General features: G+C 43.7%; 1 protein-coding gene across 3 annotated transcripts in view; it reads right to left on the reverse strand.

The window, feature by feature from the left end:
- The window catches only part of NBN (nibrin), a 325485-nt gene that overhangs the window by 283831 nt on the left and 15884 nt on the right, over positions 1–25770 (reverse strand). For 2 of the 3 annotated variants that reach the window (XM_086965975.1, XM_086965973.1), the window contains exon 2: positions 18086–18219. In XM_086965975.1, the coding sequence (XP_086822101.1) occupies positions 18086–18219 (134 nt within the window). Of the gene's footprint in view, positions 1–18085; positions 18220–22743; positions 22861–25770 lie in introns of those variants that run through there. The other variant, XM_086965974.1, reaches the window with a different exon arrangement.

A 25770-nucleotide genomic window follows, 5' to 3' on the forward strand; every position in this document is an offset into this window, starting at 1 on the left:
CTCTCCCTCATATGCTTCACAAGGTGTGAACAAGCCTGTGTTACAGGTAAAATGTGTAACTGGAATAAACCATCAACTGATGAGTACACTACCTCCGAGTGATAGCTTTATTGAACTGTGTGTATTTGAATCTATGCCCGGAGCGCTCCGATGGCACTCAGGGACAGAAGTAAATACACTGCTGTTTATTTTATCGGGCCATCCGGACAAACAGGACGCGTTTCGGCTGTGCAGCAGCCTTGATCACCTGAAGAGCGCCATCTTATGGAACCTATTTATACAGTTTAGAAGTAAGAACATAAACAAAATACGACCATGTTCTTATACAGGCTGCACATAAACATAAAACCAATGTTTATAAACTTTAGGATTTTCTAAGAATGCTTATAAAATTAATAAAATTCTTGTAACATTACCAATCATGTCAGAAGTTAATGACTTAAATTTTAAATAGGCATTAACGAATTACCTTTATCGTTTAAAAAATTGTTTTGCATCGGGTATATGCCAAAGTTAGCAGCTTAAATAACGCCATAGTAAGTCTGAATAATCCACATACTTGTAATGCGTGTTTTTGTAAAATAAATTAAATACACAATTCAGATCAGCGTTCGGGAACTTAAAATCTAGGGAAATATTCATGACAAATACAGTCTCAAAGTTATCTCAGAGTTCATTTTCCCTTTCAGTGTTCCTGCTTTCACATCCCTTACTCCTAGAAAAGCGCATTTCTGTATGCTTAAAATTAAATGTCTTAATTTAGATTCATTAGTATTTGGCCATGTTCATGAATATCAATTCAGATGCAGCCCAGAGTAGCTATATATATATATATATATTTTTTTTTTATTTCTGGGGGGATGGCCAGCCAGCAAATTGCTTACTGCCTCTATGCTTTTTTTGTTAAAAAAGGGGATTTTGTGCCAGGCAGCGCATGTGCGGTCTTCGAGACATGTGGTATTCAGCATATGGGCTTTGAACATGCCCAGCGCTTACCTCTGGTTCTGTCGTCTGCCCTCACAAATGTCTTTGTTTTTGTTGGTTAATAGAGTACTTTTGTCCCAACTTTGGGCTGTTTTTTATGCTCTGGAGACTGCCTCTACTACATGGATCCTTACACTATGGGCCATATGTTTTGCTTCAGTGCACTACTTTGTCTTTCCCGCTCTCTACTCGCCACTCATAGTTCACTTAATCTCTGTGCATTCCCATAACAACACCTTCACCCAATATGCAGCTTGTTATTTGCAGTGTGGGTCGCATCTCACCCCTCGCTGCTTGTATAGTGCTGCCCAGAACAGATCCATGGAGCCTCGGGCAGTTGAACGCCACCACCCACCACTTCCTGGTTCACACATCAACCACCTCCCCGCACCCCATACATGGTAGCGCCCGCCTCCCCGGTGCAAGGTGCAGCTAGGTTTCCTTTGTAGCTGAGCAGGGCACCCTCTTCCTGGACGCTGCGCTTCATTTTCAATCAATCAATCATGGATTTACAGAGCGCGCTACTCACCCATGAGGGTCTCAAGGCACTGGGGGGGGATTTTACAATCCCTTTGTGTTAGTTGCATGCTTTATTTTCATGAGCGAGGTGCCTGATTCATGTACGGCGCGCTTTATGTTGCAGGACACTTTTTTTTTACTTTGAACCCGAGTGCAGCGCATACTTCATGGCCACAGCACTTAATTTTCAGACCCTTTATATTTGTTGCATGCTTTGTATTGATGCACGCGGTGCCCGCTTCACGGACTCTGCGCTCCATGGTTTTTCTTGTTTTACATTGAAGTTGAAATTGGCTGTGTATTTCCTATCTAGTGATATTGGTGAACGCAAGCATCTGCTTCCTTACTGCTACGTCTATTCCTATGTTTCAGCTCGTAGCCAAGCACTTCCTGTCATACAGAGCAGCTGAGTTAGATGGCAGAAACTAACAGACAGCAGAGTATTCGTTAAATTTCATTTGATTTTTCTTTATTAACACTTGGACTGTAAGAATGTGGCACCTGACCGCCATGTAGACATCTATTGCTTTCCCTTTTTCTCTTTCATCAGTGATGTTGGTCTTGTTTAGATTCTACTAGCGCTGGTGGTTTAAACTTCCATTGCTTAGTAAAAGTAATGATTCATACAAGTATGTCCGCCCATTTGTGGGATTGTTGCCCATCACAAAAGCGAGGCTGCATTCTCTTGGGCATTCAAGAACCAAACCAGTAGCATGGCAGACAGCCAGCCCAAGGGATAACCTACCAAGCCCCATCTCCCTATTTCCTTAAAACCCATCAAAAACAAAAGGACCTTTTGACGTAACAGCTAAATTTGTCATATCAACTGTCATATCACCTACGGCACAACCAATCATATGTCAGAGCCTCATGCCCTAGTTAACAACATGCAGATCACACATTGTCATTTAGGCTGCCAATAGCTTTAACTCAACCAAATGTGAGACCGATTGCATTTCCATTGCTTGTTTTTTTTTTATTTACCGATCTATCTCGGATCTGCAAAAAACAAATGGCATACACATATTTTATAGACAGACACATGTGTGGTGACTCATGTGCATACATAAGTAAATATGCATTCATTTGTGCCTACAAAATGTTACAGATGCTTCATCGTTCCTTTTTAGGTCTCGCCTGTCGATGCGCATCGAGCAAGCGAGACTATGGGGGCTTATCCACTCTTTGTCCAACTTGCAAGGAATCGTGGCGATTCCTTGCAGTGCCCGTGACTTTTAAGCTCAATGCGCATGCGCATTGAGCTTAAAAGCGCGTGCACATGCCCCCAGCCGCCTGCCTTGCCTACTCTCCCGCCCCCTCACTTCTTGATTGCACGGCCGCTAGGCCGTGCCTCCCCTACTCTCCTCCTCCTACTCTCCTCCCCTCGCCGTCTGTTCCCGCACTCCTCCCACACCCCCGCTCCGCCCCCTCCCCTGCCTGCCATGTCGCGTCGCATGTCTCCTCCCCCCTCCCCCAGCACGCGATGCCTTCCTCTTCTCCGCGGTGATTGCACAGCCCCTTGTGTTCATGGGTTGCTTTGCTTGTTAAGTTTCCTGCAGTGCTCCGACTTGTCGCATTACCCATGTGATGCCTCTTTTTCTTAACATATTCACCCACTGCTTGTGTTTTCTCCTGTTCTTTAACTGGTTGCGTCTTGGCCGTAGAATCACCTGATACCGAGCGCAGCTTCATGCTGAAGATTTTAAAAACATGATGAAAACCAAAATGTGAGTTAGAGTTTACTGTTCAAGTCGCTGATCGTGCCTGTTTGCGGGGCACCCTTTTGGAACGGGCGATAGAGCGCGCACAGATGAACTCTGGAGATGTCTCTTGCCCAGCAAATCGCGGCTAATATTGTGCTTCAATAGAGATTAAAAATTGTTGCGCACTGACGGAGCACAATCGCTACGAAAACACGGCTCATTTCCAGAGAAAAACACAAAGGGTATGGGAAAGCGTAGTTAACGGTTTTGCACGCCAAAAAGGCACAGAAAACACACACGGGCATTCGCCGATTTATAAACTTTAGGCGACAGCATTTCTAGGAGGCGAGTCTTTTCCACATGTAGGGTTTCAAACAGGTTTGAAAGCTGCGCAGCTATTTTTAGCGCACGCTCCGGCTCCCTTCACAGTTTGCCTTGTCTACTTTGCTTAGTCTCCGTGCTCGCTGTCAGACATCCTGACTCCAATTAATAAACCAGTGAAAGCAAAACTTTCTCAAAGTAACAGTGCGGCTGGAACATAAATTAGTTCCTTCTGCATCAGGCAGGCAGGCACACACCTCCTTTTATTCCGCTTTGCCCTATGCGCTGCGAGCCACAATGAACTAGCTGTGGTCACTAGTTAGGGGTCACTCTCACCCCACACCCTCACCCCCTCACCCTCACCCCTCACCCCCTCACCCTCACCCCCTCACCCTCACCCCCTCACCCTCCACCCTCAACCCCTCACCCCTTCACCCTCAACCTCTCACTCACCCTCACTCACCCTCAACACCTCAGCCTCACCCTCACTCACCCTCACTCACCCTCAACCCCTCACACTCACTCACCCTCACCCTCACTCACCCTCAACTCCTCACCCTCACTCACCCTCACTCACCCTCACCCACACTCACCCTCCCTCAACCCCTCACCCTCACTCACCCTCAACCCCTCACCCTCAAACCTTCACCCTCAACCCCTCACTCACCCTCACTCTCACTCACCCGCACTCAGCCTCAACTGCTCTCACTCACGCTCAACCCCTCACCCTCACTCACCCTCAACACCTCACCCTCAACCTCAACCCCTCACCCTCACTCACCCTCACTCTCACTCACCCTCAACCCCTCACCCTCACTCACCCTCAACCCCTCACCCTCACCCACCCTCACCCTCACCCTCACTCACCCTCAACCCCTCACCCTCACACAGTGCAATAGACCTCAGACCATTTCAGTTAGAGCTTTAAGAAATGTTTATGGCTTTTTTTATTTGTAATTCTTTAGCATTGGCTACAGGAAACAAAAATGCTAAACATTTACAAAAAAACCCATAAACAATTCTAAAAGCACTAACTCTAATGGTGCGAGACCTATTGCATTTCCAACTCCTCACCCTCACTCACCCTCACCCTCACTCACCCTCACCCACACTCATCCTCCCTCAACCCCTCACCCTCACTCACCCTCAACCCTTCACCCTCAAACCTTCACCCTCAACCCCTCACTCACCCTCACTCTCACTCACCCTCACTCAGCCTCAACTACTCTCACTCACCCTCAACCCCTCACCCTAACTCACCCTCACCCTCACTCACCCTCAACACCTCACTCACCCTCAACACCTCACCCTCAACCTCAACCCCTCACCCTCAACCTCAACCCCTCACCCTCACTCACCCTCACCCTCACTCACCCTCACTCTCACTCACCCTCAACCCCTCACCCTCACTCACCCTCAACCCCTCACCCTCACCCACCCTCACCCTCACCCTCACTCACCCTCAACCCCTCACCCTCACACAGTGCAATAGACCTCAGACCATTTCAGTTAGAGCTTTAAGAAATGTTTATGGCTTTTTTTATTTGTAATTCTTTAGCATTGGCTACAGGAAACAAAAATGCTAAACATTTACAAAAAAAACCCATAAACAATTCTAAAAGCACTAACTCTAATGGTGCGAGACCTATTGCATTTCCAACTCCTCACCCTCACTCACCCTCACCCTCACTCACCCTCACCCACACTCACCCTCCCTCAACCCCTCACCCTCACTCACCCTCAACCCTTCACCCTCAAACCTTCACCCTCAACCCCTCACTCACCCTCACTCTCACTCACCCTCACTCAGCCTCAACTACTCTCACTCACCCTCAACCCCTCACCCTAACTCACCCTCACCCTCACTCACCCTCAACACCTCACTCACCCTCAACACCTCACCCTCAACCTCAACCCCTCACCCTCAACCTCAACCCCTCACCCTCACTCACCCTCACCCTCACTCACCCTCACCCTCACTCACCCTCACTCTCACTCACCCTCAACCCCTCACCCTCACTCACCCTCACCCACCCTCACCCTCACCCTCACTCACCCTCAACCCCTCACCCTCACACAGTGCAATAGGTCTCAGACCATTTCAGTTAGAGCTTTAAGAAATGTTTATGGCTTTTTTTACTTGTAATTCTTTAGCATTGGCTACAGGAAACAAAAATGCTAAACATTTACAAAAAAAACCCATAAACAATTCTAAAAGCACTAACTCTAATGGTGCGAGACCTATTGCATTTCCAATGCTTGTGTTTTTTAGGCACTGGTAGATTGAGTGGTTTGCCCACAATCACAGGATGTTGAGCTGACGCTGAGACTCGAACCTGGTTCCCCAGTTCCAAAGTTGGCAGCTCTGTCCCTTACACTATATCCGCTTTTCCTCGAAGAGAATTAAAATATCAAGGATGGAAACTACTCATGAGGGCTACCGCCAGTGCCAGTCTTACGAGGGGCGTAACACAGGCCCACGCATCCCCCGCAGTGCGGGGGGCCCCTCAAGCTCAAGGAGGCCCCCTCAGCACTGCACTTCGGCCTGAGAGCTCCTAATAGAGTCCGGAGGGGGCCCCTCCACGTACCTGCAGGGGGGCCCCCTCAATTATCGTTACGCCACTGAGTCTTACGTAGCCCACACACAGGTGACAGCCATTAGGATGAATCGATCTCTTCAATTATTTCCTGACTACATAGCCTATCCAGTTCTTCCCTTAAGGATTGCCTCATGGATGAGGAAATATTTCTGACTTTGTGTACTTTAGGCACAGCACTATGTTTTAATAAGATTTTATGTACAAAATCCTTCAATAATCTCAGATTGGATGAAAATACTTTAGGAAATATCTTCTCCAACTATACAGATTTATCTTCAATAACTTGATATATTTAGACACTATATCCTAAAACGTGTTCAGCATGGTTGGGCTCTAGCGTAATGAGCAAGTCCCTTTGCTGAGGCCATCCCAACAAACAAGATACCTCCTTAGCAACCTTCATATTTGCAACTATGGTCTTGCCTTTAAAACTAATGTTGGCAATGAAATAACCTAAAACATCATTGGGTTTATTGTCATACCCCACAAGTTTTATGTCTGATGGTATCAATTGAATATTAGGAAATTTCTTTAACCATTGATCACCTATTAAATTATTGCGAGCAATAGAGTCAGCCATAACTTTGACATCTTCACCATCAATGGTAATGACACTAAATGGGGAGTCACTACTTTTATCATTGACTTCATTAATACTAAGGACACATTCTTCTGATAACTCATCAGACTCTTGGTGTATTTTCTTTACTTGAACACAATTGTTTCTGTCCCTCTACTTGTTTCTGTTCCTACACATTCTGGCATTGTGTCCCTTACTTTTGCAATATCTTCAGATTTGATAAATGACCAGATAAACCGCATTTAAAACAAACATAATCTCTTTTTTCTACACCTTGAGGACCTAACTTAGATCTAACTTTGCAACTTTCATTGGTTATCTTATTCTCACTCACATTTTCTTTTACTACTTGTACATCAGAAGTCAGTTTTGCAGCCAGTTCTTTAATTTCTTAACTTCATTTCATTGAATCTATGACTGATGTCAATGTTTTTTTCCATTGTAAGATCTTCTGCAGCTAATAGCTTGTCCTGCAATTCTGTATCCCCTATTTTACCAACCAAGTTGATCATGTAACATCTGGTCATGAAATTCATGACATTTACACTTAGCTGCAAGAATTCTAAGATAATGAACGAAATAATCAATGGATTCATTGGGCAATTGAGCTCTACTTAAGAATTTGTGTCTAGCAAGAACCTCATTAACCATTTTGATATAGAGTATATCCAATCGTAAAATTGCTGTAAACATCAACATCCTCTTCATCATCTTCATCAACATCCATAGATGGGAAATGACTTAAAACTTGTCTCCCCTCTGCACCCAAACAATGTTTTAGAATAGCTAATTTCCGTTTGTCAGTATAAACATCACCTCCTATAGCTTCTAAATAGGTCTCAAAACGATCTGTCCATTGCTTCCACTCCAAAATAGGATCAGCGGGATTAGCCAGAAAAGATAGCAGTGCAACAATACCATCCATAATGTTACTTAGTGCTAAGCATAGATTGTGTATCCACAACTATCAAAACATAAATAAGTTTAAAATATTTGCAATATAAATAGGGCTATATTTAAAAACACTATGTATAGAGACCGAGAAAAAGAAGAGAAGAAAGAGAAAAAAAATTATGTAAAATTGAATACGTTAAATGATTTATCTCAAATCTTAGCTAATAAATAACTACACAATAATTTATTTATAAACTCCTTTGTCCAAAGGGTGTGTGAATCACAATAGTCAATCCACACTTTTGGTACCTTAAACCCTCTGGTGTGAGTCTCCTGACTTTATCCACTGTATATATATTGTTGAAACCGATGTCAGCACGGTGTGTTAATCCCCATAGTAGTTATTTTCTAATATTGTTTAGAAGTACAGCTGGTGTCCGCCAGGTGTGCGAATAACCGTACTGATTTATTTACAAGCCACTTAGGTGTGCAGATCACCACAACGTTAAAACTTCATCTTCTCATAAGCACCACAAAATGGCGTCCGATTAGCAATACAACCATTTTCAAAGGTCGATGGGCCTTACGTTCCCATTCCTGACCGCTATGGTGACAGGCCAGGCAAATTAAAATGGTGGCTTCAATTGTGAGTGCACCATGTCAGCGCAAAGCTCGAGGGGCTGGGGGTATGCGCACAAAGTCTGAGCTCCAGCGATACAGAGTGCAGAGGTACGCGAGTGAGCCCAAATATGTAGTAAGTATGGCTAGTTACTAACTGACAATGCCACCAGTATCCTGTCAAATCCAGCGAACATCAGATCCTGTGCATCAGACTTCTTCTTGCACTCTGCCAACCTCTGAGTGTGTCCCGTGACAATTTCTGATCTGCCGCAATGCCCCTCCAACCACTCTGGAAGTGCTCCAGGCTTTCCTGGCTTCTTTCCCCTCGTCGCCAGTATACTGTTCCACTCTAATGATGACAGCCACGTCTGATGGATGTTCAAGGGAGGTTTATAAGAGATACATATATGCTCATCTCTCTCAAGGAAAAGCCTGGGCCAACTGTTGTTGTATGGAATCTAGACCCCCCCATGGCTCTACCATCTGATTCTATCCAACCTCATTGGCCAGGATGTAACAGTAGGTCTATGATTGGCAAGAATATTTGGGGTCCAGCACAAGTTCCTCAACTCGTTCGCAGCGGCGGCTATTCCGCCGCAGCGCTAACAGGGCGGGGCGGCCGCATGCTGGTGACAGAACCGCTCCGTCACCAGTCGCGGTTGAGCTGTGCTCGTGACGGAGCGGTTCCGTCATGGCCCGCCCCGCTCAATAGAACACGTCGCGCAGGCGCGGCGGCCGGTCCATGACGGAACCGCTCCGTCATCAGCACAGCCCAACCGCAGCTGATGACGGAGCGGTTCCGTCATCAGCATCGAACGGGTTAAGAAGGGGTTCAATAATCGACAAAAAAAAGGAGGGTCTCTGGGAGGATGCGATGCGGACGACACTTCACGGACTCAGCCGGCTCTTTCCCTGAAATTCCAAACAAGAATGTCCACTACGGGGGAGGAGCCAAGATGGCGGCGGAGACGGACGTGTAGTCTCCCGGCTCCGCGAGCCTTTGTTTCCCGCGACGATATCCTGATTTCTATCCTGCCACTGCGCTACAGCGGGAGGACTGTGAAAGTGCGCTGTATTTGTTGGCGTTTCTCCGATGTCCCTGCCTGCCTGCCAGCCGGAGATATTGCTGAGCAAGTCGGACGGCCTTTCCTAGCCCTGGAACCGGGACCCATGCTATGGTGCATAGACGGCGGCTGCTGGAGCTACGAGGGGCGATCGAGTTGGGGCGGAGCTGGCGTTCTAAACCGCGCTACTCGCTGCGAAGGAACTCACCAGCCCTTCACGCGGAATCTACATGTCGGCCGCCTGGGAGTTCTCTCTGCTGCTTTACTTTGTGAGACTCTGAAGGTGAGGCGCGCTGTGCTTCTCCCATATCGGCGTACAACCGGCTACCGTAGCTCACCCCCAAGCTTGCCCCCGCTCTGAGTCGACCAGGGTGGGACTCTTACTGCAGATCGCCCATTATTTGCTGATCTGGACTGCACCGGTAGCTTGGGTCCCTGCCGCTCTATGCAGATTTCGCCCACGTACCCCTGTGACTCCCCTGGCGGGGTTGCTCCGTTGAGGTGATGGTGGGTGATACCTCGGATCAGGACTGGGTCGTCCTGTGTGGACCTGAGCAGTGTGCTGGACCTGGCGCCGCACCTCCAACCGTGGAGACGATGGAACTCCCGTCTGCTTTAACCTGTGGCTCTGTTCTCGCTGCACTTGCCGACCTGAGAGCCGAATTGCGTGAGGGCTCTCGATTGCTGGGCAAGAAGCTTGATGCTGCCGCACTCACAGTGGGATGTGCATCACCAGCTTGTTTTCCTCACTGCACCGATCTGCCTCTATTGATTCTTAACTGAGCTACATTGTTGCCGCGCGAGTGCTCGGAGGATCGCTTTTCTGGCAGTGTTGGTGTTTGCGGACTGTTGTCTGCCTATTTCAATGACGCTACATTGTTTCCCTCCCTGCTGGAGACTACGACCTCACCCGTGGTGTCGCTACCTTTGTATATGGTGCCGCTGGTGCAGCAACTGGTTCTCTTGGCTGCTTACGCTCTGCAAGCTCCGCTACTATTACATGGTACTTTGCAACATCGGGCGCACCTGGCAACGCCACTTCTTTGGGCTCATGGAACTGATCTTGATTGGAGATGTCCATTTTGTTTCTGGGCATCTCTTCTCTGCCGAGTGCGGCCATCTTGTTCCTTTGTTCTGTCTGAGGCGGGCTCCCTTCTGGAGCCATGTTCAGGGGGACGTGTGCAAACTGGCCAGGGCTAGAGGATTCCCTTTTACAGCTTGTGCTTGATTGGCTGGTGGGGACTCGGACTGGGGCGCTTCCTCAACAAGTACTGATGCAAGATGTGGTGACTCTCCCCACTTCATTTTGTGTTTGATGCTCATTGTTTTTGCTTTCATACATGGGGTGGAGTGTACATTTATGGCTGGGGAGTCCGGGAGACTTTGGATTTGGCCCTCCTCTGGTATTAAAAGGTTTCCTTTTTCTTTTCTTCCTTTCCTTCGTTTCTATATTTCGGGTTCTTTACTGGGCGACAGGCACACTGCTGGGGGGGGGGGGGGGGGGGGGGGGGGGGGTAGGCCGTAGCCTCTGCATGCGTGTTGGGTGGGGGGTTGGGGGTTGGGATTTTAGTTTTCTGGTTTTCGTTTCTATGGGCCTTGTTTTTCCCTTCATTCTTGTGATCTTTTCTTCTCTTACTTCTATCTTGGGTCCGTGAATGGGATTGGTAGGGGGTGGGTGACGGTGGACACGGAGCACAATGCTTGGTTTGATAATCCTGTTGCACATATTCTTGAGCCGCCATGCTGCCTGGGGGGTTTCGGCTTCCGTTGTGGTTGGTTTTCACGTGACGAAGTTGCCTGCTCATGTCGTGATGCGCTTCCACGGACTCTGCTCTTCTTAGTTTACTGTTTTTATAAAAAAAGAAAAACTTTTATATTTGGAACAAAAATCTTTAAAATTAACCTTCATTGCTCCTGTGACACGGTATCACGGCGTTATCTAGTGTAACTTTAATTACTTGCCAGTTTGTACTGATGTGCTACTGTTTAGCCGTATTGCTTGCACTTGTGCTTTAAATGGAATCGTGGCCGGCCTGATGGTTGTGGGCCCGTATTTGTTCTTTTACTACTGCACAATAAAGGTTTCCAAAAATTAAAAAAAAAAAAAAAGAATGTCCACTACGAGACCTACGCGAGGGCCCAATCGCAACGCTGGGGAGCTACTTACAAAGAACGTGACTCTCTGTGGTTGACTTGGGATTGATTCCAGAATCAGGCAAACAGGCTGACAAGTAGCCAAATCTAATCCACAAGGGGGTTGATGCTCAGGTTCACCCCGATTTTGTCTGGTTGTTCTTTCTTCAATTGTCCTGAAGACGCTCTGAATTTTTGAAAGGGCCGAAACACGTCAACACCACCATCTGGAGGAGTCTCCATTTTTCAATTTGCAAATCTATGAAAAGATAATTCTTTTGAAACACACTAGGAAACAGAGGGCAAATGTGTCCTCCATGGGTGTTCCCATCATAGACTACTTCCTATATGGACTGTGCAATTATTAAGAAGCACAACCATAGCATGTCCAAAAAGCTGGAAGAATAAATAAAGTTCTAGTTCCTACACAAACTGTAAAATCTAAATTTGTACAGGGATCACTGACATAATATCGACTACAAAAATATAGGCATTTAAAATATCGACTTCAAAATATCGACTACCAAAATATCGAAGTCCTATCTACAAACAGGTAATAACAAAAATATCGAATCAAAAATATTGTTTAAAAATATGTACTTTGCAAAAATATCAAATGTATTAAAATTAATGTAAAATTAAAAAAATATTAAAAATAAATAACTAAAATATACTTGAAAATACTTAAATAACCTTAAAATTATTAAATAATTAATTTAAGTTATAAAAGAATACAATTTTATTTGTTAAAACATACATATTTACATAATATTATTAATAAATATACAATATTATTGCCATAGCATAGCAAGAGTGTTAAAATTACTATTCCCACTCCAATGAGTGCAACAGTAGGGAAAGGGTTGGATAGCGTAGCGATAAAAATTACTATTCCGACTCCAAAGAGTTCAACAGTAGGGAATGCGTTAGATAGCGTAGGGGTAAAAATTACTATTCCCACTCCAAAGAGTGCAACTGTAGGGAAAGCGTTGGATAGCGTAGGGGTAAAAATTACTATTCCCACTCCAGTGAGTGCAACAGTAGAGAAAGTGTTGGATAGCGTAGGGGTAAAAATTACTATTCCCACTCCAGTGAGTGCAACAGTAGGGAAAGCCTTGGATAGCGTAGGGGTAAAAATTACTATTCCCACTCCAGTGAGTGCAACAGTTGGGAAAGCGTTGGATAGCGTAGTGGTAAAAATTACTATTCCCACTCCAAAGAGTGCAACAGTAGGGAAAGCGTTGGATAGCGTAGGGGTAAAAATTACTATTCACACTCCAGTGAGTGCAACAGTATGGAAAGCGTTGGATAGCGTAGGGGTAAAAATGACTATTCCCACTCCAGTGAGTGCAACAGTAGGGAAAGAGTTGGATAGCGTAGGGGTAAAAATTACTATTCCCACTCCAAAGAGTGCAACAGTAGGGAAAGCGTTGGATTGCGTAGGGGTTAAAATTACTATTCCCACTCCAAAGAGGGCAACAATAGGGAAAGCATTGGATAGCATAGGGGTTAAAATTACTATCCCATTCCAAAGAGTGCAACAGTAGGAAAAGCGTTGGATAGCGTAGGGGTAAAAATTACTATTCCCATTCCAGAGAGTGCAACAGTAGGGAAAGTAAATACTTCATATATTATTTAAAAACAATATAGATTAATATCTATAAAAAATTTATTAAAAGTAATTACCAATTTAATATAATATAATAAATGATCAATTAAAATTACAAATTAAAATTAAATATTACAATTAGTTACCTATTATTACAAATTAATTAAAAATTAACAATTAATTAATTAACAAATAAAAATTAATTAACAATTAATTCAAATGAAATACAATTAAATACATTGATTTATTTAATTAATTATGAATAAATTACTTCCCACCCTATTCCCCTATAAACCCACAACCCGCTAACGAAAATAAATTAGTAAAATGAACATAATTAGCAATTAATCAATTAAATAGAATTAATTGACAATTAAAATTTAATTTATTACCTATAAAAAATTATTTAACAATTAATTCTAAATAAATACCAATAAATAATTTTACGTATATAATTAATTATAAATAAATTACTTCCCACCCAATTCCCCTATAAACCCACAACCCGCTACAGAAAAAAAATTAGTAAAATTTACATAATTACCAATTAATCAATTAATTAAAATTAATTGTCAATTAAAATGTAATTAATTACCAAATATAAATTAATTAAGTACTAATTAAAAATGAATACCAATAAACAGATTTACATATTTAATTAATTATAATTAAATTACTTCCCACCCTATTCCCCCTATAAACCCACAACCCGCTACAGAATTAAATTACGTAAAAATTTAAAAAACTAAATTCATTAATTAAAATAAATTATAACATAAATACACACTTTTCACACATATAAATACATAAAAAAAACTATGAAAAATTCGATATTATTAAAAATTCGATAATTTTAATAACCTATATTATATACTTCGATATTTTACCTTTCTATATTTTAAACATTCGATATTACATTACTTACCTTAAAAACGATATTTTTGATGTCTATACTCTGTCCATTCGATATTTTGTCCATTCTATATTTTAAACTCGATATGTTGTCCATTCGATATTTTTTACTCGATATTTTGACTGTTTACCTTTGTACAGCACAGTATAATTGTTTCTTCTGTGTTGTTTATTTGTTCATTTTGTGTAATTTACATGTAATTGTTTGTCAGAAGTGTTTTAATATGTACACCTCCAGTACCTGTACCCGGAGTGAAGATTACTAAGCGCCATAATAAATTAGAATATATTATGATTTGTATAATCAAATACATCCCCAGTGACTACATTTTCACAGTATTTGTCTGGACTCTTATGTTTCTTTTGGATACTCTTAGACGGCCAATTTGTTTTCTTACTGAACCCTTATGTTCTGTACGCTCGTAGTGAGTGCTTCTCCCTCCTTTTTTGTCAGTCATTATTATTCGTGCATCTTTGGCGGTTGGCCCTGGGAATGAGCACCTTGGTACTGGAAACGGATCAGAGTGCAGCTTTTTCACCACAAACACTGGAGCTGGGTTCAACAATTGGCTCTAAATTGAGAAGAAGCTGCCCCTTTAAAAAGGGACTAGTTATGATAGCCAGGCCCACTGGAATTATGTGGCAGTTGAGGGTCCAATTATACGACATTATGCAGCACATTTTTTTCATAGTATGGCTTCATTATTTGGTAATTTTTAAACTTGATAACACTGTCTGGGCATCAGTATTTCCTCATTAGTACCAGTTTAACACCCAAATATAGCAAAAAGATACAGAAAGCGACCAGTCAACCTTTGCAAAGGTACTTCTACTGCACAGCAACATTGTTATTGCGTTTTAACTAACTTTTCGAGATGAGGTTTTGGGAATTATCTGGTTTGGAAGAATTGGTAAAGCTATTTTCAAATCTAAAATAAGCATGACTAGGTGACCTTCCAACCACCGTTTCCATGGACATGCTTTTGGCTTATATGTGATGCAGGATGAGACAAAAAGGTCATTATTCCTCACCTGAAGTATGTAAAGTCTTGGTCTTCGAGAGATTAAATTCCAGATGATATATGCATTATTTCTACTTTTTAGGGGCCTGTATAATGGACAGATAGGGGGGAATGACACAAAAACAAATCACTAAACACCACTTGAGAACAAGGGGCCAGATGTAGGTGTCCATTTACCGACCGTTAACGGCCGATTTCGGCCATTACCGACCGGTAAATGGTCATTCCATATGTAGGTGGCCTATTTTACCGATTCGGTAAATTTACCGAATCGGTAAAATACCGAATCGGTATTTTTACCGATTTGGTAACTTTGAAATGTAGGTGGGACTCTTCTGAGTTCCACAGGCCTTACCGAATCGGTATTTTACAACCCAATCCAATTAGGTGGTAAAATACCGATTCCAGGTGTGCATGCACATGTGTACATGCACACCTATGGCATGTGACAGACGGACATGCCCTTAGGGCATGTCTGTGTGCCACATGTCACACATGCCTTAAATCGGGGTGCTAGAGGGTGTCAAAGTGACACCCCCTGCACCCTTGCAAAATTCGGTATTTACCGAATCGGTAAATACCCATTCGGTAATGCCCATTGATTCCTATGGGCTTCAATGACCATAGGAATCAATGGGCATTACCGAATCGGTATTTACCGATTCGGTTAATACTGATTTTTTCTACATTTCCCCCTTCAATTTTACCGATTCATAAATACCGAATCGGTAAAATTCGGTATTTATGAATCGGTAAAATTAACTTACCTACATCTGGCCCAAGATCTTTTGCTATTCAACCACCAGTGTTTCGGTATTTGGGGTATTGTGTTTTTAAAAAATATTGGTGGAAAACCTTATTTTTGATTGTCCTCGTCTCAGCAAGCGGAGAGACAAAAGATAAGCCTTCAGGTGTGCATGCGTACAATGCTTTCCCACAGGCAGGTAAGGCGTTGGGACATCAGAAAATGGTTAGCATTTTTACTTGGAATACCTGCCATAACCATCTGGTCTCTCTAAATAGGCAGAGCAATCTGTCTTACGCACCAGAGGCTATACTGGTTCCATTGCCACTATCAGGAATAATGTGATTTAAAGTTTCCTGGAAGAAAATAAGACAAGTAGGTCATTTTGAGTTTTTTTTAGGTTTTTCTTATTTTTAACAGTGTGCTTGTGGTAGCAAGGTCAGTTTAGGTTTTATTGCATTGGACAGCAAGCCAAGATGTGATCGATACAGGGGCTAGTATTTGTTTTGGCAGAAGCAGCATTGGGATAATCATGTTGCAGGTGCAAGTGATCCAATGCCATTTTTATCTTCTTACTTGGTGATTCATTTTTTTTTTTGCGGGTGGATAAAAGGATTTCAATAATACACCCAGTTTGCAGAAACTCTTCTTGGGTTAGGGAGAAGTCTCCATGGTTGATGCCCAGCTGATAGCGATGATTAAAGTGTTTCCCAAGCCACTTTGTGGGGTGCAGTACCATATATGGCCCCCAAGGGACTCTGGTGGCCTGTGGTACTGCACCCTCACAACACTGCTTGTTTTAACGAGGAGTCGGAACTGCCATCTTCCCTCCTAGTACTTTGGCACCATTGCAGGTGTATTACATTAAGAAAATACAATGGAGTTCTTTATTTTATTAAGCTAGGGAGGGCATATCTATTGCAAAGGTAAAAAAAAAAAAGAAGGCCAATAGCTCCAACTCCAACAAATGCGAGACCTGTTGCATTTCCAATGCTTGTTTTCATTTTGGTCATGCTGCACAGCATCAGTTAATGCTGAACAACATTGCCAGAAAATATTGGCAAAGCCAGTATGTCCCACAGGTGAGACCTATTGGCTTTGCCATTGCTGGTTTCGATTTTCATAGATTTAGCAAAAATTCCATCATTTGGAAGCTGCTCTTCTCAATCTAAAAAAATTACAAAAAGTAAAAATATTTTTGGGTGTTAAAAAGTACACATTGCCATAGTAGTCCCAGGCACCAAACTGAATTACTCTGTGTACGGATGTGGTCCTAATGAAAGAGCAGAATGTTGTCGCTCACAGGGAAGCTGGCCAATGGCTGAACTGGTCTGACTCACAGCCTTATGCTGTAGTGGCAGAAGAAAATGTGAGTGACACAATAATATGCCAATGGATGAAGAGGGTTAGCTGAAAGTGCCTACAATTTGTTATAAATATAATGTTAATAACACCCAACGGGCTTGGCTAAAGCCACACCTAAAATTGGCAATCAGTAACAAAATCAAAGCCTATAATGAACCTGGAAATCTGGCATTTAAGGAAAATACTGGTGCATTTTCAAAATAGTCACAGTTGGTATTTGAAAGGCTTGTGATACTCTTGAGATTGTGCATTGTTATGCCAGAAATTCTAAGAGGTCTATTATGAAAGTAGGATAGTAAAACCAAACCCTATTAGCTTCACCTCTACACAGAGGTTCAGGTTTCAAAGAGAGGGTGTATGAACTATAGAGCTGTAGTGAGTGATGCTCATCACTCTTCCCGGCTCCAGAAAGGACATCATGCAGTATCAAGGTGGTAGTCATGGAAGCAATGTGTTTGGATCTTTTCTTATTAGCTAAGCCCACTTTTTTCTCTGTTGAATTCGATTTTCCCAAGAAGACCAAGGGTTTCATGACGGCATCTAACTGTTTTTTTAATATTATAGTTTGTTTGTGTTTTCAACAACCAGACATCATGCAAACCACAAAACCAAAATAGCTGTAATGGGAGTTGCCTTTGAAATAGAAAGCTAACAACCGTGCATTCTCTAGCAGCACGACATTAACTACCACCAACAGTTGTGCTGGTTCTCAAACTAACATCAATTTTCTGTGAGATACTTGACTTCTAATTATTACTCTTTGACTTCAACAATTGTCTTTGCAGTTGTCAATGCATCACAAAAGTATAGAATTCATTGCAATACACCAGTTAAGAACTATAAGTCACGTCAGCTCTTCCAATAGTCTACAGTTAACGTTCTCTAACTGAATGGTGACCAAGAGCATTTGCATTCAGCAAGAGAAGTTCAGCTGGATTTTTGTTGGGGAGACAGTGACGTCAAACAGAATATTGAACGTAACCTGTTTTTTTAAACAGAATAGAAAAACTTACCAAATTAGACTGTGGGTGGCTAACTGTAAAGGTAGCGTGAGCTCTACTAATGGACTGGTCATCTTGAATCAAGATCGTGCAGTTCTTGCGTCCCACAACATAATCGACGCCAATCAAAAAACGATGAGTCTCACCTAAAAACAAAAACAAACCATACCCTGAAAATGGCTGATAAATAAGGAGCCATGACACAAATTTCATGCAATGAAAAAAAAATCCGATTAACGTATTTTTTGGGGGGGGGGGGGAAGGGGGGGGGGGAGAGTTGTGTACTTTCTTGTGTAAAGCTTCCCACTCTAGCTTTGGTGTCTAGGAAGAACAGGGTAGAATCCTTCCACCACGGAATAGTCACTGCACACATGAAGGTCCAATAACCAAGAATGTAAGAACCAAAAATAGAAAATAGTATCCTAGAAGGTGGAGTAGTACCAAAATGTAGTCAATTTGATTTAACCAAATAGTGTGACACAATTCAACAGCAGAAGAAACCATTCACTTTTTTATGCATTGCTGCTTTCAATATAATTCAGTTTCCACGACTGTTAAGCAGACCTGCTCATTATTATGTTACAACCACTTGTAAAAGGCTGCGCAAATTCGAGGGCATGCCATATTGGTTAAACCCAGTTATCATGACTGTTTCAATTAATGTCACACTATAACATACGCTCATAGAATTTGGTGCTCAAAACTATTAGTGAACCCAGTATATATGGAAACACAATACACAACTGATGTACTGGGAAACAATATCTGGAATCATGAGGGAAATAAGGAAGCATCTGGTGAGAGATACACCTGTGAATGGGTGTTAGATTTCGGGGTCTCTAGTTGGCAGAGGTAGGTGCCTCTGACCAAATAGGGGCCCTTGCGTCTAATCAGGGTAAGGGGCTACACTACTAAAAGAACCCATGCTCACCCCCTTAGTAGCTTGGCACAAGCAGGCAGGCTTATCTCAGAGGCAGTGTGTAAAGCATTTGTGAACACATACAGTAATTCAGTGACAACACTACAGATGGACACCACAGAGGTTGTATTATAAAAATAAGTATTTTTATATAGCCTTACCACAAGACCAAACTACAAAAATCTACAATACGGTACTCAAGATATGCTTAAAAATAGGTTGTTCACTTAAAATAAGTTTCTAGCAACAGATAACTCCAACGTGAGTTATCACAACGTCGTGACAGGAGAAATCCCAAAGTACTGCGCCGACCGCGAGGAGCGAGCGTCAGGCCCGGAGTCAAACAGACCCCCAAAGAACAGTACCTTGGAAAAGTGATGAAAAACATTGACAGCTCACGGCGTCGGGGAGGTGCGGCTTCGTTGGCATTGTGCGGCATCGGTTCCTTAGGACCCCAGAGGAGGTGTAGACTTGGTTCCTTACTGCAACGCAGGGGAGGTGAGCAGACGGTTCCTTATTGCGTCGGGGAGGTGGCGTCACAATGAAATTAAATTGCAATTAAAATATTTATAGAGCGCCCTACTGCCACGCGGTTTCTTGGCGCTGGGGATACCATCATGGGACAGTGAGAAGGATGGACTACTGTTGTGAAAAGGCTCGAGCAAAAAGAAATGTTTTCAGCGCTTTGCGGAACTCAAGATAGTGAGAAGAAGATCTAAGAGGGAGCGGTAGGGAATTCCAAAAAGCGGGCGCAAGTGTGGAGAATTTGACGCCAGCTGACTTCTTCTTCCTAAATCTAGGAACAACAAGCAGAGATTGCGAAGAAGATCGCAGATCTCTGCTGGGAAGGTAAGACTTGACCTTGGAAGAGATGAAGCCAGGGGCCGCCCCACCTTAGCCCGGAAAGTGATACAACCCATTTTGAACAGGGCACGTTCCTGAATGGGCAACCAATGCAGCGCTTTGAGCAGAGGAGTGACATGATGTGATTTGGACAAATTGTAAACCAATCGGGCGGCTTGGTTCTGGACCAGCTGGAGTCTCCTAAGGTTGTAAGCAGGGACGCCGTTGTACAGAACATTGCCGTAATCTAAACGCGAGATCACCATCGCAGCCAAGATCAGTTTACGTGCAAGAAAGGAAAAAAACGTGACACCTTACGAATAGTGCGGAGGGTGAGGAAGCATGAGGAGACAACTGAACTAATCTGAGAGTGCAGAGTGAGGTGAGCATTCAGTTTAATCCCAAGGGTTTTGACCGAAAAGGAAGGAATAGGAGGGGAACCTAGGGAGGAAGGCCAAAAGTGAGAATTCCAGGGACTGGAGGAACCACCTGTCAAGACCAACTCGGTCTTGTCAGGGTTGAGTTTCAGATGGTTGTGGTTCATCCAGTCCCTGATGAAAAGCATAACAGAGTGAAAATTATAAATAGAATCAGGGGAGGATGCTAAATTAAAAATAAGCTGGAGGTCATCAGCATAGTTGTAAATAGTGACCTCCATCTGCTGAAGGGCCAGAATAAGAGGTGAAATGTACAAATTAAACAAAAAGAGGGGACAAAGAAGAACCTTACGGAACTCCACACTGAACCTTGACGGAGGATGCCGAGTAGTTAGCCAGATCGACGGCTTGGGTACGGTCCCTCAGAAAGGAGGCCAACCAAACCAGAGCGGTTCCCCTGATACCAGAACCAAGGCCTGGGGTTGGCTGGTGTCCATACCTTCTCTGAGGTTATCCATTACCGAAAGGACTACTGACTCCGTGGAGTGCGCTGGACGGAAGCCGGCCTGGTGGGAAGCCAGACAACCGTTCTCCTCCACAAAGGCACTGAGTATACTGGTGACATGGCGTTCCAGCAATTTGCCCAAAAACGGAAGCAAAGAAATAGGGCGATAATTGACTAGTGAGGATGGGTCTGCACCGGGCTTTTTCAAAATGGGGATAATGGTCGCAGCTTTGTGGAAATGAGGGACAATACCTTGGGCAAGGGAGTTATTAAGAAAAGTGAGCGGGGGCAGGGCAGGCCAAATAAATTTGTTTTAGAATATGTGCAGGGCAAATGCCAGAAGGCGAGCCGGACTTGACCATGGAAAGAAGGGACAGAAAGGTTTCTTTACTCAGTGGAGGGAGATGGTCGAGAGTCGACCGGGGAGGCGCTGGTAGTGGGTCCGTGAAAGAGGGTGAGGGAGGGGGAATATTAGACTTGATAATTTTATCACAATGGCACCAAAACCATGGTTGTGTTAGACCTGGCATCCTTGGCGTGGTTTCCCCCGGTCTTTTAGCCTCTTCCTCCTGTATTTTTGATGCTGTGCTGAATTTCGTTTTTGCTGGTTTAGATGCTTTGGGCACTTTGCCACTGCTGATCAGTGTCAAAGTCCAAGTGCTCCCTGTGTAAATTATTATTGTAATTGGTTGTCCATGATTGGCATATTAGTGTTACCAAGAAGTCCCTAGTAAAGTGCACTAAGTGTGCCAGGGCTGGTGATTCAAATGCTACTAGTGGGCCTGCAGGACTGATTGTGCCACCCACATGAGTAGCCCTAAAATGGTGTCTCAGGCCTGCCACTACAGTGCCTGTATGCAGTCTGAACTGCCATGTCCTCCTGGTCAGTGTCCCCACTGACCAGGCCTAACCTGTTGTAGTCTTGCTCTACTAGTTGCACTCTCCCTATGGTGTCCCTCTGCTTTGCTGCTCAGCGTCTGATGAGGTCATGCGGAATGTTGGTGTGTGTTTGAGGTGGTGAGAGTCAGTTGGTCTGGATGGGCTGAGCAGCCAGGAGGCTGCTCCTGGTGGGGCGAATATTAGGCTATCTCTTAAGCAATTACCATCTTCCTGTACTTATGAATAAACATACTTGTGTACCTACAAGACCCTGACCACGCATCATCTTTCATTACAATACTGGCGACGAGGTAAAAAGGACTGGAGAACCTACGTGGAGAACTTAAGATATCTACTATGGGCTTGTACATATGGAACCAAGAAGCACAAGAAAAATGAAGCTGAAACTCCTGAAACTGAAGAAGCATTTGAAAAGAAGTAGCGCATGAAGTAAAAGCAAACTGGCTGTCCACATGCCCCACCAGTGACCAAAGACCGGTCGGCCCCAATGTGGATGTGCCAGTGCTTGTTGCACTTGGGTGAGTGCTATTTGTTTACTTATTGACTTTGCTGGACTGGGTTTACTGTTTCCCAATGTCATCAGGCTTCAACCTGCTACTTTAATGTGAAGAAAGCTGATCCTCAAAGCTGACTGATAAAGCGCTACATCGTTTTTTTAAAAAGGGTTAAACTACAGCTAATGTTTACCGCTTTGGAAATAACACGCAGCGTTCGTGTTAAAGCAGCGCAATGGTGTTGAATTATTCTCGAAGTGTACAGCATGCTGTGCTGATGTTTGAAGGCATTGAGCGCTGATTAAGATTACACCAAATTTCCTTACGTTTTGGACTGATTTCTGTGTTGTTGCTGCCATCTAATGGCCAAAAATATATGGACAGGGAATTAATTTACGTGTTCGGTGCTCGAGCTATGCATCTGCGTGATCGTGAAGTTTGCCTAATTTAACAAAAGACTTTAGGCTTCTGTTGTGCAGCGCGTCCTGGCAGTAAAAGAAACGTTACTTTACCTCATTAAAATCTATTGCCGGTGGACAGATTGGACTCTGCGCTCACAGCGTGTTTGACAGTGGAAGATACCTTTTATTTTAAAATTGAGCCTGCGCTTCATTTAATGTCTGCCAACTCACCGTTTGTCAAAGCGGTGACGGTTGGTCTCAGGAGCTCCTTCCACTTCGCCTGCATATCTTGTTTGATGACGTCTTTGGAATCCTGTGTGGTATTGGTGAAGGTTTCCTATGACGTGGTGTGGCTGTGGCCTATTTCCATTAGAAATAGACGCTGGACGACGCTGTGGCGGCCATTTTGGGACATTGGGATGAATCCCTTTGTTATCCTCAGTTTCACGACGTTTCACATCCAAGTTTGTCTTGCAGATACATCGCAAGCGTGTGATGTTTACTTTTGCCAACATCTCATTTACGTGAAGGCTAACTATTATAGTTGTGGCAAACCTGTTTTACATGCGCAAATCTGGTTTTACATGCGCTAATGAGGATTTCTTTGTGATTCTACGCTCAACCATGAGGGGAGTTCTCGTGTTGATGATGCTGCTTGTGGCGCAATTCTCTACCTACGCTGGATTTTACCTGCTACATTTGGATTTTGGATGAATGAATATTTGACATAGTCTTCCATGGATTTGACTTTCTGTTTTGCTGACTGGACTTTCGGGTGAGGTATCGCTCATCTTCATTGGACTGGACTTTCGGGTGAGGTATCGCTCATCTTAGACTACGGTGACCACGTTTATTGTTTTAGTTTGTTATGTTCTATTTACTTGTGATTTTAACATCTGGATGGGGTCATGTTACAGTTCTATGTTTGTTGTGACGTTGGCAGAAATGTTGTGTTTTCGTGGAAGACGTCGCGAATCTTCCTGTATTCACAACATTCCCTGTTTTTTTTGACAGCTCATTTGAGCATGAGACATTCTTGTTTTGCTGGTCATTTATAGTTTGTCTTTTGTTTTCTGGAGTTGTGGATGTTAAGTATGTGTGCTGTCTCTTTTGACTCTGGTGGAGTGTGCCCCATCCAATTGTATGTGTGTGTCATGGGTTTTAAGGTTAGTTTGTCGTGGGTTTCTTGTAATCCACATTTCTGTTTTCCTTGGATTTAGTTTTTTTTTTAGGAATCTGTTTGCTTTAGGTCTACCTATCTGATGTTGCCATGGGAATGGCGTTTTCCATTATTTTGTCTGTTTGCTCTAGGTCTACCTTTCTGATGTTGCCATGGGAATGGCGTTTTCCATTATTTTGTTGTCCTTCGGGTGAAGGAGTGCCCAGGTTGGGTTGCCTTTGGGTTGTTGTAGCTCAGTTGTTTTTTTCTTTTGCAGTTTGGCGTGGCATTTTTGCTTCGTTTTAGGGTGACCTATGTCACGTTTGCCTTGAGTTTTAGGTACTCATAGTTTAAAAGTTTTTGTTTTACTGCTACCCATAGTTTTATATGTTTTTGTAGTGCATCCTCTTTTCTTCTTTGTGCGTTGTACCATCTCTTTGCAATTTTTAGTAAGGGGGTAGGATGTGTGGTATGTGCGTTATCTAGGGGGTAGGATGAGTTGTATGGCATATTTTGTTTCATGGGCATATTTTGTTTCATGCATCTTTCTTTCCTCCTTGTTGTTCCGCTACACCTTTTTTGTTCCTCTACACTATTTCCTTACGTTTGACTGTTTCACACTTTCTCTTTGTTTTTCATTATTATAATGGGGGAGATGTGTTGTAGTCTTGCTCTACTAGTTGCACTCTCCCTATGGTGTCCCTCTGCTTTGCTGCTCAGCGTCTGATGAGGTCATGCGGAATGTTGGTGTGTGTTTGAGGTGGTGAGAGTCAGTTGGTCTGGATGGGCTGAGCAGCCAGGAGGCTGCTCCTGGTGGGGCGAATATTAGGCTATCTCTTAAGCAATTACCATCTTCCTGTACTTATGAATAAACATACTTGTGTACCTACAAGACCCTGACCACGCATCATCTTTCATTACAATATAACCCTTCCCTTACTGTGCACATTGGTCACCCCTATGGGAGGCCCAATGTACCCCCATGGGCAGGGTGCAGTGTATGTGAAAGGTAGAGCATGTACTTGTGCAGGTGACATGTTCTGGTAGTGAATTACAGCCATTTTCGTTTTTCACTATTGTAAGGCTATCTTGCTCCATAGGCTATCATGGGGGATGCTGGCTACAGTGGCTACCAGCATATCTTCCCATAGGAGCAAGGTAGGACATAAAAGTTTGGTATCCCTGAACTCAGAATTTAATAACACATCTTTTAGCAAACAATGTTTTTAAATCCTGTGTTTGAGAACAGCACTTTTAGAAAGTTGCTGGTCTCTTGTCTGACCTTTCTGTGTGCCTTGGCCTGTTTGTGAATTGACTGTCTGGTTTGAGAGTGACAGGGGCTGGGGCTTCGCCAGGAGGCTGTCTGAGTCAGCCCTAGGCTGAATGACTGCATCTGCATCTTGAGTAGCGGGAGGGGATAGCGCCTGGGCCTGAATAGGGCTGTACCTGCCTTCCACAATGCTGGCTCCACCTCCTGCTGGGCGGCTGACGTGAGTCCCAGGCTCTCCACACCACTGGAGTCAAGCTATCCAGGCTGATGAAGGCTGATAGCCAGAAACCAGTCCTTAGATGCTTGATTCCGGTCTGGGAAAGACATGGCTTGGTAGTTCGGACTGGACTGTTCCCATGAGGCACAGGGTTAGAGCTGATTTGCATATATTCAGTGTCTAACCCAGGGTGGTGTGGAGTGTAAAAAAACGATGGATTTAGGCCCAGATCCTTGTACTGGGTTGAATGTATGACATTGTTCTACATTCTGTCCATCAACTGTGTTTTTTGCGGCTGACGACCCTGCCCCTCACTCTGAAAGGAAAGGAGACGCCAGGAAAAAAAAGTGCTCAAGGAACACCCAGAACTGGTTCAGACCGGGCTCAGAGCCCTCCTGCACAAAGGGAACAAAGACTTTTAGGGGTATAAGTCTCGGACCCCTGACTGCAGAAAATTAGATCATCCTGGAATCAAGAAGGAACCTCTGCCAAGGAGAAAGCTGAAACTGAAGAAGGAAGACTGTCCTGCTGTTGCTCTGCTGGACTGACCGGCTGTTGATTTGCTGCCAAGGAGAGGGGAAGGACTTTGCTTGTGCTGTGTCCCCTTGCTTG

The sequence above is a fragment of the Lissotriton vulgaris genome, chromosome 4_1 (genome assembly GCF_964263255.1).
Source record: "Lissotriton vulgaris chromosome 4_1, aLisVul1.2, whole genome shotgun sequence".
NCBI lineage: Eukaryota > Metazoa > Chordata > Amphibia > Caudata > Salamandridae > Lissotriton > Lissotriton vulgaris.